Source organism: Macaca nemestrina, chromosome 11 (assembly GCF_043159975.1).
Source record: "Macaca nemestrina isolate mMacNem1 chromosome 11, mMacNem.hap1, whole genome shotgun sequence".
NCBI classification, from domain to species: Eukaryota; Metazoa; Chordata; class Mammalia; order Primates; family Cercopithecidae; genus Macaca; species Macaca nemestrina.
This window is the reverse complement of record NC_092135.1, coordinates 88760163-88774852: the sequence shown is the minus strand read 5'-3', so window position 1 is coordinate 88774852 and position 14690 is coordinate 88760163. Positions and strand designations below refer to the sequence as shown.

The 14690-nt window shown below is 41.6% G+C and overlaps 1 protein-coding gene and 1 long non-coding RNA gene across 4 annotated transcripts in view; both read left to right on the top strand.

Annotated features, from left to right (window-relative positions):
- The first annotated feature begins 1137 nt into the window (after positions 1-1137).
- Positions 1138-14690, top strand: part of LOC139356989 (uncharacterized) — a 64282-nt gene continuing 50729 nt past the window's right edge. For all 3 annotated transcript variants that reach the window (XR_011609593.1, XR_011609595.1, XR_011609594.1), the window contains exon 1: positions 1138-1246. This is a non-coding gene — a long non-coding RNA (uncharacterized lncRNA). The remainder of the gene's footprint in view (positions 1247-14690) is intronic.
- LOC105468208 (heterogeneous nuclear ribonucleoprotein A3-like) lies at positions 11890-13437 on the top strand. The gene is given in 2 exon segments (XM_071073100.1): positions 11890-12621; positions 12624-13437. Coding segments are annotated over 2 exon segments (1134 nt in total). The 5' UTR covers positions 11890-11909; the 3' UTR covers positions 13046-13437.

The window sequence follows — 14690 nt, the reverse complement described above, 5'->3', positions numbered from 1 at the left end:
AAACTCCTCTTTCTCTCAAGATGAGAAGGAGTAGGTAGGAGATGCTCTCAGAATACTGCTCAGACAATTGAGAACTTTTCTTGCCTCTTAAAGAGGCCCAGAGGATGCCTGTTGGAAAGAAGCTGAGAATGTAATACCATATCAGCACCTCTACAAAGCATTTGATACCCTCGTAGATAGCACATACAAGAACAAGCATAAACACTTGACTAGGAAACACACAAGTCTGAAAACTGTCAGGTTGAAAATGAAGACAGCACATTTTTTACAATCCTTCCCCATGTGAAAACTAGGATCATAAATTATATACAATGATGCGTGTATTATCTATGTAAATAAAATGATCCCATCTTCTGCAGCCCTCTTGGTTGACCTTTCCCTTAGCATTTAACTGGAAACTAATAGTGGTAGTAAATCTACTTAATAGATTTACTTAGAATAATACATCTCGCTTAATGAGAAAAGTCCAGCATTTTCCTCCAATCCCCAGATTTCTGGAGGTTTTCCTTCCCTTGGGCATGTTTCATTCTAGATTCTTACTCCTGGCTTTGTGTAACAGTTAACTTTATTTTTTTTCACAGATGAGTGTGTAAAATGTAGAACATATTTCAGAAAACTTAAGTAGTTTAAGAATGGGTTTGAGTGACGTTTTTCTAAGGAGGCAGATTTCTAGACAAATTTACGCAAAGTACGTCATCCCATAAAGAGGACCTCTAGATGCCGGTTGCAGAAAGACACTTCATCGCAGTTAAGGGGAAGATATTTCTATGGGTCAGAGATGTCTAAGGGTGTTGGGATGCAATAAATCCCTCATTTCTGGGGGTGTTCATAGCTACATGAATTTGAGATCTCCCAGAAGCAGCCCCTGAGATGAAGATTCACATACAAATAGATCATCTGGCAGCTGATTTCAGGAAAGGCTGCAGGAAATGGGGAAGCGAGATAAGGAAAGGATCCCAGAAGTACAGGATACATGGTCAAAAGAGAGTCCACTGTGGTAACAGGAACCCTAATCCCACTTGAGAATTCTGGGGGCCGGTGTAAAATACAGTCCTCTCCCTGTGGGCGGAGGGAGCTGGAATATTTATACACAAATTTCCATCAGTTGAGGAAAGCTGCTCTAGGAGGGCCGTTTTAATCCCCTGACACTTCCTGCCTGCCCAGTGAGAGTGCACTAAAGCAGGAGCTGAGTGTTCAAGAAATCCTATAGCAAAGAAGAACTATGCTGCTGGCAGTTAGAAGCCAGGTTGGTACCCTCTGAACTGGTGAGAGTGGAAAGACATGGGCCAGGGTCTCAGGAGCACCTGTTATACTAGGGTAGCTGAGCCTTTATTATAACGATCGTAAGATGTTTGTTTTACTTATTTCCTATCTCCTTTTTCCTTTTCTTCCTCCATGAATGCTTGCTTGTACACAGTCACTTTGGTAGAGGGTAGTCACTAGTAATTGATTAACTTCCTACGCTAACCCCAGGGCAGCCCATGAGATTGATGAGTTTGTTTTTCTTTGTCTTTTTCTTTTTTTGTGTGACGGCTTTGCTCTGTTGCCCAGGCTAGAGCGCAGTGGAGCAATCACAGCTCACTGCAGACTCAAACTCCCAGGCCCAAGTGATCCTCCAACCTCAGCCTTCTGAGCAGCCGGGACCACAGACATGCACCACCATGCCTGGCTAATTTTTGTATTTTTTGTAGAGATGGGGGGTCTCATCATGTTGCCCAGGCTGGTCTCAAACTCCCAAACTCAAGTGATTCTTCTGCGTTGGCCTCCTATAGTGCTGGAATTACAGGTGTGAGCCACTGTGCCCAGCCTGTTTTTCTTTTAAAAAGAAAAATGATCCTTAGGTTATGCAGACCTCCTTCATGGTGTCCTTGGCCCGATCAAATGCAGACAGCTTTGATCATCAGAGATTCCACCTCCCACCTACCAACCTTATTCATAAAAGACCTCAGTTATGTTCAAGGCAGGTCAGATTTGACAGACTGCCTCTGCTACCCTCTCGCTTTGGCTAAATTGAGTAAAACTTTCTCTCTCCTCCTAAATGCTGATGTGTCGATGTTAGGCTTACTGTACATCGGGTACACAAACCTAGATTCTGGGGTTCACTAACACTAGCTCAAAACCTGGGAGGACTACCATGGAAAGATATTTTGCTATGATGACTCAAGGATTGAATCAAGCCCAAATATATGTGTTTATTGATTTTTCACAGCGTTTGTCTTTAAATTGAGTTTGAGTGCCCATAGGCACTGTCACACTGTCTCCAGTTTGCCCCTGGTCCCATCACTTTCCACTGGCCAGCTTTTCACATTTATCTAGTGTGTCTGCTCTGGAGTTTGCCACCACCAGGGAAATTCAAATCTAAGATGTTGAGCAGGTCTGGATAGTCTTGAAGGCCATTGCCACTGTGAAATTCTGTGACGTGATGACTAAATCATCACTAAAACCCCTTTCAGCAATAAAATACTATGATTTAATTATATACTGTCTTGCAAGTTCCTTAAGGACAATACTATAGGCCTATAAGTGTGCTTGATTGATTAAAATGAAATTATGTATTTCTAAATGTTAATAAGTAGAACAATATTCATTTATACATTTGCTGTGACTTCTATTATCATTTGCATTGTACAAATGTAGCTTGAGCCAACAGATCAGAATAGATTACAAAGAGAAACTGCTTGGTATTTCACAGGTTTGATTTAGGGTCTACAGTCATACTTCAGTGAATTTGTTAAGACAAGCATGAACATTGGTGCTCACCCACTTTGCCTTAGATTTGAAGGAAAGATGACCTTGGCAGAGAACATTTATACTGAAGCTTTTAAAAATTGGCCTTGCATTATGCGAAGTGCAAGAGGCCAGACACAAAAGGCAATCTACCATATGATTCCATTTATGTGACATTCTGGAAAAGGTGGAACTATAGAGACAGAAATCATATCAGTGGTTTGCAGAAGGCGGGAAAAGGAGTTGACTACAAAAAGGCACAAAGCAGCTTTCTGGAGTGGTGGAAATATTCTTTGCCTTACTTGTGGTGGTGGTTACGTGACTGTATGCATATGTCAAACCTTATCAAACTGTAGACTGAAAAGGGGTAAATTTGCTGTATGTATGTGTGTGTGTATATATGTATACATATGTGTGTGTGTATATATGTATAAAACTTCAGTAAATCTGACTTTTTTTTAAGTTTTCTTGAGACAAAGTCTCTCTCCATCTCCCAGGCTGGAGTGCAGTGGCACAATCTCAGCTCACTGCAACCTCCGCCTTCCAGATTCAAGCGATTCTCCTGCCTCAGCCTCCTAAGTAGCTGAGATTACAGGCGTGCGTCACCATGCCCAGCTAATTTTTATATTTTTAGTAGAGACGGAGTTTCACCATGTTGGCCAGGCTGGCCTCAAACTCCTGACCTCAGGTGATCCACTTGCCTCAGCCTCCCAAAGTGCTGGGATTACAGGTGTAAGCCACTGCGTCTGGCCTATGACATTAAAAAAAAAAAAGAAAGAAAGAAAACAAAAGAAAGCAAAATAAAACTGCTCAGCCCTTGGGCAAGCTTCTGAACTGCCGCCACGGGGAAGTTTCCCGCAGCAGCCTGGGAAGATCAGGTGAGGTTGAGTAAGATGCCCTCTGAGATAAGAATGGCATCTGGTTCTTCCTGCCTCTCAGTTCCTTCTTTTTAGCCATTATAAACCCTGCCTGCTCCTCAGATATGATTCGACAAGTCAATTGGGTGAAATATGATTCATTTTGTTGTTGCTCTCAACTTCCTGCAATAATATCTGCCTTAGTCTTTTTTACCTCCAGTGTTTTTCCCTAGGCCCTATTTCAGAATTCACATTTTATTATTTCAACGTTTGTTCCTTTACTTGTTCAAAGATTTACAGTGACTTTCTGTAATTTCCAAGCGAATTCCTAGGCTGTAGGAATGATAATGTGATAAGAGAGATGGCATAGTTTGACCAAGCCTGCAAGCCTCCAAGATTCTACTTCAAAAGCTGCAGGACTTGCCTTCCCTGTCAAATCCACTTCTCTTTTCTTGAATTGCCTGTGCACAGCACATTCCTGAAGGACCTTGACCTAGATTCTCCCACCATAGTTGGTAAGCCACTTTCTGGAAGCAGTCACATCTGAGGCAGCTGCCAAGGGCATGATCTGGGGAGCAAGGCAGCAAGGGTGGTATGTGCCTTTTGCAATGTCCTTAGTTGACAAGAGAGAGCACTCAGGCTGCTGTGTCCCCGGTGCGGGAGGGGGAAGGTGGGGCGGGGGTTGGGGTGGAGGAAGGGAAGCATCTGCTGCAGCATGATTATAAAAACCCGTGGCAAGGACGAAGTTCTTTACATCTCCGTCTCCCTGTAGCATCTGGCATGTGCCCCTGCCTCACGCCAGGTGCTTGATGGTTGTTGGTTATTTGATTATTGATTGGCCTCTGCTCTTCTCTGTGCCTAGAAACCCCTTCCTCTGCTTCTTCCAAGTAACTCATACTCCTCTCTCATAATTCTGCTCCATACCCTAAACCTCCCAATTCAGCCCTTCCCTCCCTACCACCCGGAATGTCTGTGCTAGGTATCCCTGCTTTGAGCTTCCCTAAGACCTTCTGTTCATAACTGTCATAGCCTAACCACTCTATATTTTAGTTGTATCTTGATTTCTCTGCCTTTTCCCTTTCCCATGCTCTGTGCTACATGAGGCTATGAGTCTACAGAAGCAATATATATATTTTTTTATTTTTGGGAGATTTTTTTCCCCCTATCTGGAACATTATGTATTCTTTATAAATGTTTGCCAATGAATAAATAAGAATTTGCTCATGCTGCTTTTGGAAGTCTGCTTTATCAGTTGGAAATCATTTTAACTGCAAGTAAAAGAAACATTTGCTAACTTCATATTGGCTTATACAGGCAGACATTTCTTTTCCTGGCCTAAAAAAAAAAAAAAGTTTTGTCAAACTCTACTGTTCACCTAGGCCAATGACTTCACAGATGAGATTCAGAGAGGTTGCATGATGACTTGCACCTTAGTTTTAAAGGTGCAAGAGGTCAGGGCCAGTGGCTTTATGATTCACTTGGCCTTTACTTTATGTTTATAAGGTAGTTTTTTAAGCACCTGACTTTTGAGATTAGGTGGAAAGGAGTTGTGTTAGTTGCCTTGGTTCTCTATTGCTGCATAGCAGACTGCCACAAAATACAGCAGTGTAAAACAACTTGAATTTACTGCCTCACAGTTCTATGAGTCAGGAGTCTGGACACTGCTTGGCTGAGTTCTCTACAAGAAATCACCAGGCTGGATTCAAGGTGTCAGCAGGAGCTGCATGTCATGTGAGGCTCAGGGCCCTCTTTCTTTTTCTTTTCTTTCTTTCTTTTTTTTTTTTTGAGACAGAGTCTTGCTCTGTCACCCAGGCTGGAGTGCAATGGCGTGATCTCGGTTCACTGCAAGCTCTGCTTCCCGGGTTCATGCCATTCTCCTGCCTCAGCTTCCCGAACAGCAGGGACTACAGGCGCCCTACACCCTGCCTGGCTAATTTTTTGTATTTTTAGTAGAGACAGTTTCACCGTGTTAGCCAGGATGGTCTCGATCTCCTGACCTCGTGATCTGCCCACCTCGGCCTCCCAAAGTACTGGGATTACAGGAGTGAGCCACCGTGCCCGGCCTTCAGGATCCTCTTTCAAGCTCACTGGTGGTTGGTAGAATTCAGTTCCTAGGGCTAAGACCCTGAGCTCCTAAAGGTTGCTCCAAAGCAATTGAAAAGATAGCCGCTTGCTTTCTTCCTGGAGGCCAATAGAAAATCATCTCTCTTTTGAAAGGTTCATCCGATTCTGTTAGGCCCACCCAGGATATTTCCCTTTAGACTGACTCAAAGTCAAGTGATTAGTAACCTAATGATGGGGGTGACATCCCATGGTTCTGCCATACTCAAGGGAAGGGGACTATACAGGACACACATAACCGGGGGCCATCTTAGAATTCTGCCAATACAGGAGTGATGACAGCTTCCCAGAATTCTCCTTTATAGAGTCCTGCTTATATCCTATTGGCCAGAATGAGATACATGAGATTACATGGCCGCCACTGGCTGCAAAGAAAGCTAGTAAAATGAATATTCAACTTTCCCAACTTTTTTTTTTTTTTTTTGAGACGGAGTCTTGCTCTGTCGCCCAGGCTGGGGTGCAGTGGCCGGATCTCAGCTCACTGCAAGCTCCACCTCCGGGTTTACGCCATTCTCCTGCCTCCGCCTCCTGAGTAGCTGGGACTACAGGCGCCCGCCACCTCTCCCGGCTAGTTTTTTTTGTATTTTTTAGTAGAGATGGGGTTTCACCGTGTTAGCCAGGATGGTCTCGATCTCCTGACCTCGTGATCCACCCGTCTCGGCCTCCCAAAGTGCTGGGATTACAGGCTTGAGCCACCGCGCCTGGCCAACTTTCCCAACTTTTGGAGTAAAGCTGAGGACAGGCGAGGAGCTGGGAATGGGTGTTAAATTAGTCTATCAACAGAGTTTGCCACACAGTCAAATCCTTGAGACGCCTTAATTATAGAATGTTAGATATGAAAGAGGATGTGAAGTTCATTTAATACAGCTTTTCTGTTTTCTATATAACAAAGCTGAAAAGAGCTCATGTGAAGTTCTTGAAATCACATTATTTGCGCTAAGCTAAATCTAGTATCGCTAGAATATTCAGCTTCTCTGGTAGTTTCGTTTATCAAACCTCCAAGAGAAAAGGTATAAAAAGGTGTAACACAAATAGTAAGATAATGAACAAATAATTTCTCTTGAAGTTGATCATGGATTTGTTTTTTTTAAAAAATCATATAAAACTGGCTTTTACATTCTAATCCTAATTGACGGGGCCATGAGCTTGGACAAGAGGGACCGCTGGTGAAGCACAGGTGCAGAAAACAAGTCTGCATGAGTTCCGAGGGAGAAGCCACAGTTCCCAGCTCAGGAAACCAGGCAAAATATCAACGCAGGCCTGGAATTTGGGATGGACATTGAAGGACAGATAAGATGTAACATGGGAAGATCAGTGGAGGATATTCCAAGTAGATGGAAAAATAGAAACAGAAGTAGATGTATTAAACTACAAAATGCATAAGAGCAGAGATCAACTCCATTCAACCAGGCCGGTTCCAGAGAAATCTCTTAAGGGAATGCTTTATCAGTCTAGGACAGAGGTAATGCTGGTTTGCTCTAGGCGGGTGACCGTGGAAATGAAAATGATGACAGTGAAGGTGGAAAGAAAGTTGTATATGTTGATTGCACAGGACTTTCCACTGAGTCTGTAAGTACAAGTCTTACTTATCTCATACCCCCAGGCCCATGTCCAGTGCCTGCACGTATTAGATACTCAATAAATGCTTTGAGTAGAATTTATGGGTGACTTGGTACAGAACACAAAAGAATAGATCAAGGTCTCTGAGTTGGAGGTCAAGAGGGAGTACAGAACTGAATAGAGGGTGTGGAGTTCAGTTTTAGACATGTTGAGCTCCAGGTAGCCTCCTGGATTCCAGGGATGATATCTAGAAGACAATAAGGGAAAGACACCCAAGAAACAGACAGGTATGGAAATGTATATTTGCAGTCTGCAGCTGTGCAGGCAGAAAGAAAAGGCAGTGGAGAGCTTTAGGGAATGCAGACATTTAAGAGGGAGGAAGAAAATGAGTAGCTGTGGAATTGACTAGAGAAAATGGGCTGTGCATCCAAGAACACAAGGGATAGGAATGTCTAGAAGTTGGTGATCAGCAGTTTTTGAGCACGTGGCCTCAGGAGAGAATGGGGGAAAACAGATTGCAGGAATTTTAAGAGTCAGTTGAGAGGGAGAGCCGACAGTTGGTGTCAAGTTCTTTTAAAAGTTTAAGGATGGTTGGGTGTGGTGGCTCATGCCTGTAATCTCAGCACTTTGGGAGGCCAAGGCGGGCAGATCACGAAGTCAGGAGATCAAGACCATCCTGGCTAACACGATGAAACACCGTCTCTACTAAAAATACAAAAAAAAAAAAAAAAAAAAAAAATTAGCTGGGTGTGGTGGCAGGCGTCTGTAGTCCCAGTTACTCAGGAGGCAGAGGCAGGAGAATGGTGTGAACCCGGGAAGCGTAGCTTGCAGTGAGCCGAGATCACGCCACTGCACTCCAGCCTGGGCGACAGAGTGAGACTCCATCTCAAAAAAAAAGAAAAAAAAAAAGTTTAAGTATAAGAGAAAAATCAGCAGTGACAGAATCAAGGGAGGATGGTTTGGAGTATTTGCTTCATAGGATGAGGGTGACTTAGAGAGTATCTGTCTGGAGAAAAGGGGAGAGTGAATATAAAAGAGGGAATGCTGCTGAGGGGTGAGGTGCAGGGTCTGAGGGTGCTGGAGGAGGGAGGAGGCACTCATTGTTCTCTAAAGTAAGAGGAGGAAAAGGGGAGAGAGAAAGAGAGGGAGGCTTTCTGCCTTGTGCTTTCTGTCACAAACTGGCTCTGGGGAACCTTGGGTCATCATGTAACCTCCCTGAATCTCATCTGTAAAGTCGTTGGCCTAGGTGAATGCTAGAGTTGGACAAACTGCCATCTGACTTCAGACGTTTTACTCGAGACTACCTCCCCTCGCTTGCTGTCCTCATCCAATCAATTACCTATAATGGTGATTATAGCAATAATAGCAGAACCAGTTATTGCATGTCTCAAAATATCCAACTGGATGAACCCCCAAAAGCTACATGGTGAAGAAATTGTTCAAATGTACCCTGAAGGATGGTGTGCATGTGTGTGGGGGGGGTGTGTGTGTGTGTAAAATGTCTTAGTTCAGTTTATCTAAAATCTTATAGGTAATGCTTACAATGGTTTTTCTATTCTTTCTTCTATTTCTTTCCTGAGTTCAATCAACTTTTATTTTATTCCTTTTTTTTTTTTTGATGTCTGTTTCTGTACCTAGTTTCCGAATGTGTAATTTGAAGTGTTTTTCCATGTTCTCAAGTGCTTGTTTGAGGACGTTGAATTCAGTTCAGAGTGTTGTGTTAGAGTTTTCTTCCACTTCGCCATTATTTGGAGGAGGAATTTTTTCAGTTGAATTGTTTGGGTTCTTTTTATTCTGGTGATTTTGCTCAGATGAAGACTTTGATCTGCCTTTCTGTGGGCAGGGCTGGAGGGTTGGGGTGGTTGCAAAATTCCTAGGTCAAGAGCGCCCTCTTCTGTCAGTGTGCCAAAGTATAATTTCTTTTTCTTTCTTTTTAAAAATTGAACTTATTATTTATTGTTATTATTATTATTTGGAAGGGGAGTGACGGGAGAAGGGGCTGGGTTACCTTCAATTTTGCAAGGGAAGAGATTCTTACAGGTTCTTCAATTTCCCTCTCACTGCAAGATTTCCAGAGCTCTCCTCTAAAAGAGGGTCCCTTTGACCCTTTTTACCAGGATGCCTTATCCTTCCAAGACCATCTCCTCTCACAAAAAGTGAGACAAGACCATCTTCTCGCATGCAGCACGTATGGTTAAGTCCCTTCCCAGTAGTAAGCAGCCTGATCTACCAGTGTGCTTTTCAGTATTTTCGAACTTGGCGCCGACGTTCTCTCTCTGGTGGTTGTTTCAGATCAATCTAAGGTCCACTACTAGCTTCCCTCTTGTCTACTCTGCATGGGTTTTCTCCAGCTGCCTTTGTTAGTTCCCTGAAAGGCTTGTATTAGGAGTGGAGGAGGCAACTTGCTGGGGTTTGGTGTTTATTTTTCTATTTACAGTTAATTTGAAATTTGGACATTTTATGTCTTCTGGTTATGTAGAAGACATGGGTTTTATGTAGTTTCATTTGGTCTTCTTTTTTGTTTTGGGAGAGGGTATGTTCAAACTCAGATTTATATCACCACCATTTTCTTGGCTTCTCAGAATTCTTCGATAACATTTACTCTAAATTTGTCCAATTTGCCAATAAGATATGTAGGAGTTCATTGACTCAAGTTATCTCAGGGAGCTCTTTAAGCTCTTACATTAGTTAGGAATTGAATTGAGCTACTGGTGAAGGAGATTCCCCTAAACAAATCTGGGGCTTTTCTTGTGTAACAAAAATTTCAGAGGTAGGTGGTAGCGGGCATTGGCTCAGCAGCGAAGAGGGACCATGTTGCTATCTCCGTGACATCTTAACCTCTCCCTCATAGGTGCCTGTGGTTACAGGAGGGCTACTCTACCTCCAGAGTGTCACGGCTATAATCCAGTCAGGAAGAAGGGCAGAGTACAAAGGGCTAAAGGCACTTGTCAACTGTCAGCTCCATTTTAAAGGTCTTTCCTGAAAGCCCCATCCAAAAACTTTTGCTTATACCTGGGTTCAACGACAATCTGTAGCTGCAAATGAGAATTAGAAATGTAGTTTTTGTTTGTTTGATTTGTAGTAGTTGACTTGTTTTTCCTGAGCACATTATTGCCCCCCCAACCACACACACACACAAAATGGGGGAGCTATCAGTAAGGATAGGAGAAAAAAGAACATCGGATAGGCACTAGAAATTCTCCTCTGCAACTCTCCAAGTCCAGGAACAGAGAGTTTCTGGTCTCACATCATTGGCTCAGAGACAATATCCAGACCAATGATTACCAAACACCTTTGGGAGGTTCTGAGAGAAGTCTGCGTCACGACAGTTAAGAGAATTACTGGAGACTGACCAACTGCATGGAAAAGGACGGAAATAAAGCAAGGCTAAACACTGCCCCAGGTTGATTTGCCCTTACCTTGGGAGACAGCCAAAAAGCTAATAAATATGTTTTTTAAAAGCAGCATATTAGGAATTCACCAGTTGATAAACAGGGACACAGTTCTTCTCTTTTCCCTTCTTTCTCTAAATGGAAATAATTCTATAATGAAACAAATTCTTTAGGAGTTAAGGCCTTGTGGAAGATCATCTGCTCTCACCATGGAAAACTCTAGTGTGTTAATTCATTCCCAAAACACTCAGCCATCTTACCTACTACACATACACACACACACGCATACACACACCTATAGAGACTTCTATATATAATACCCTCATTGATATATATCTCCAGATAATTGTGAACTCAGCTATGTGTCCAACTGGTTAACTCATTGGCTGAAATATGTACACGATACTTTGTTTTTAATGCAAACTAGTTTTGTAGTTTTGTAGGTACACCAACCCTTTAAGATTCATTTCAGAAAATAAAGAAACAGACACTTAAAAATCTTCATCCTCAAAGACAAGCACTCAAGTTTATAAACACACCCATTTATTTACTCTAGCAGACAGAATCGTGGCATATAATGATTACATTTTGGTCCACAGAAAACTCTCGGGAGATGTGAACATCTGGCTCTACCCCTAGCTAGCAGTGCTATTTGGGGAAGCAACTTAATCTCTCTGAATATCATTTCCTTGTCTATAGAAGAATGGAATTTGTATGACTGTTTTTGTAAAGTTCTAAGATCCTATCATTTTGGAGATTCTAATGTTCAATTAGCCTTTGTTCAGTGTCTGCTATGTGCTAGGCACTATTCTATGTGCTATGGATGCCTTATAGTGTAGTAAAACACAGTGGGGAGGATTTCAAGTCAACTCAAAGGAGAAGATGAGTAAAATACCTAGGAAGAAATTTAACCAAGGAGATGTGCAATATGAAAACTATAGTTAATAATGTTTTGTTTACTTGAAAATCACAAAAGAGTAGATTTTAAGATTTCTCGTTACAAAAAAAATTATAACTAGGTGAGGTAATACATATGTTAATTAGCTAGGTTTAGTCATTCCACAAGGTACACATATTTCAAAATATCATGTTGTACACTGTAAATATATATGATTTTTATTTGTCAAAAACAAGACAAAAAAGTGCTATAAAGCAAAACAAAACAAAAATTTAATCAAGGAGGTAAAAGACTTGTACGCTGAAAACTACAAAACATTGCTGAAAGAAATTAAAGAAGGAGTCCGGTCTCAAAATGGAGGTAAAACCGCCACCCGGTCGCCCCCAGCCCGACTCCGGCCGTCGCCGTCGCCGCCGGGGGGAGGAGGGCCATGATCCAAAGGAACCAGAGCAGTTGAGAAAACTGTTTATTGGTGGTCTGAGCTTTGAAACTACAGATGATAGTTGAAGAGAACATTTTGAGAAATGGGGCACACTCACAGATTGTGTGGTAATGAGAGACCCCCAAACAAAACGTTCCAGGGGCTTTGGTTTTGTGACTTATTCTTGTGTTGAAGAGGTGGATGCAGCAATGTGTGCTCGACCACACAAGGTTGATGGGCGTGTAGTGGAACCAAAGAGAGCTGTTTCTAGAGAGGATTCTGTAAAGCCTGGTGCCCATCTAACAGTGAAGAAAATTTTTGTTGGTGGTATTAAAGAAGATACAGAAGAATATAATTTGAGAGACTACTTTGAAAAGTATGGCAAAATTGAAACCATAGAAGTTATGGAAGACAGGCAGAGTGGAAAAAAGAGAGGATTTGCTTTTGTAACTTTTGATGATCATGATACAGTTGATAAAATTGTTGTTCAGAAATACCACACTATTAATGGGCATAATTGTGAAGTGAAAAAGGCCCTTTCTAAACAAGAGATGCAGTCTGCTGGATCACAGAGAGGTCGTGGAGGTGGATCTGGCAATTTTATGGGTCGTGGAGGAAACTTTGGAGGTGGTGGAGGTAATTTTGCTGTGGTGGAAACTTTGGTGGAAGAGGAGGCTATGGTGGTGGAGGTGGTGGTAGCAGAGGTAGTTATGGAGGAGGTGATGGTGGATATAATGGATTTGGAGGTGATGGTGGCAACTATGGCGGTGGTCCTGGTTATAGTAGTAGAGGGGGCTATGGTGGTGGTGGACCAGGATATGGAAACCAAGGTGGTGGATATGGTGGCGGTGGTGGAGGATATGATGGTTACAATGAAGGAGGAAATTTTGGCGGTAACTATGGTGGTGGTGGGAACTATAATGATTTTGGAAATTATAGTGGACAACAGCAGTCAAATTATGGACCCATGAAAGGGGGCAGTTTTGGTGGAAGAAGCTCGGGCAGTCCCTATGGTGGTGGTTATGGATCTGGTGGTGGAAGTGGTGGATATGGTAGCAGAAGGTTCTAAAAACAGCAGAAAAGGGCTACAGTTCTTAGCAGGAGAGAGAGCGAGGAGTTGTCAGGAAAGCTGCAGGTTACTTTGAGACAGTCGTCCCAAATGCATTAGAGGAACTGTAAAAATCTGCCACAGAAGGAACGATGATCCATAGTCAGAAAAGTTACTGCAGCTTAAACAGGAAACCCTTCTTGTTCAGGACTGTCATAGCCACAGTTTGCAAAAAGTGCAGCTATTGATTAATGCAATGTAGTGTCAATTAGATGTACATTCCTGAGGTCTTTTATCTGTTGTAGCTTTGTCTTTTTCTTTTTCTTTTCATTACATCAGGTATATTGCCCTGTAAATTGTGGTAGTGGTACCAGGAATAAAAAATTAAGGAACTTTTAACTTTTCAAAAAAAAAAAAAAAAGAAATTAAAGAAGACCTAAATGAATGGAAAGGTATCCCATATTCCTGGGTAGGCCAACTTAACACTGTTAAGATGCCACTACTACCAAAGCAATCTACAGATCCAGCACAATCTCTGTAAAAATTTCAACAGTTGCCTTTGCAGATATGGAAAAGCTGATACATATGAAATTACAAGGAGCTCTCGATAGGCAAAACAATCTTGAAAATAAATAACAAAGTCAGGGGCTCACACTCCTGATTTCAAAATATAAAGCTACATTGGATTACTATAAAGCTACAGTAATCCAAACAGTGTGGTACTGGTATAAAGATAGACATACATAGACCAATGGACTAGAATTTGCGGTCCAAGTATAAACCTGTATTTCTGTGGCCAAATGATTTTTGACAAGGGTGCCAAGTCCAGTCAATGGAAAAAGAGCAGTCTTTTCAGCAAATGATGTTGAGACAGTGCCAAGTCCAGTCAATGGAAAAAGAGCAGTCTTTTCAGCAAATCATGTTGAGACAGTTGGATTTTCACGTGTGAAAGAATGAAGCTTGAACCCAACCTCACATCGTATAAAAACATTAACTCGAATTGTATCAATGATCTAAATATAAGAACTGAAACCATGAAAGTCTTAGAAGACAACATAGCGATAAATCTGCATGACTTTTGATTTGGATATAACACTGAAAGTATGAGCAACAAAAGAAAAAATAGATAAGTTGGACAAAACTAAAATGTTTCTTGCATTAAAGGATGATATCAAGAAAGTAAAAAGACAACTTACAGAATTAGAGAAAATATTTGTAAATAAAAATATCTGAAAATGGGTAAATATACAGCATATATAAAGAACTTAATAACAAAAAGGCAAGCCACCCAATTTTAAAATGGGCAAAGGATTTGAATAGACATTTCTCCAAAGAAAATATAAAAATAGCCAATAAGCACATAAAAATGTTCTATAACAATAATCCTTAGGGAAATGTGAATCCAAATCACAATGAGATACCTGTTTGAACTTACTAGAGTAGCTATAATAAAATAAAAAGAAAATAAAAGAAGTATTGTGAGAATGTGGAGAAACCGGAACCCTCATACATTACTAATGGCAATGTAAAATAGTGCAACCACTGTTGAAACAGTGTTGTGGTTCCTTAAAAAGCAAAGCTTAGAATTACTCCCTTTCCCAGCAATTCCACTCTTAGGTATATACCCGAAAGAATTAAAAACAGGGATTGAACAGATACTTGAATG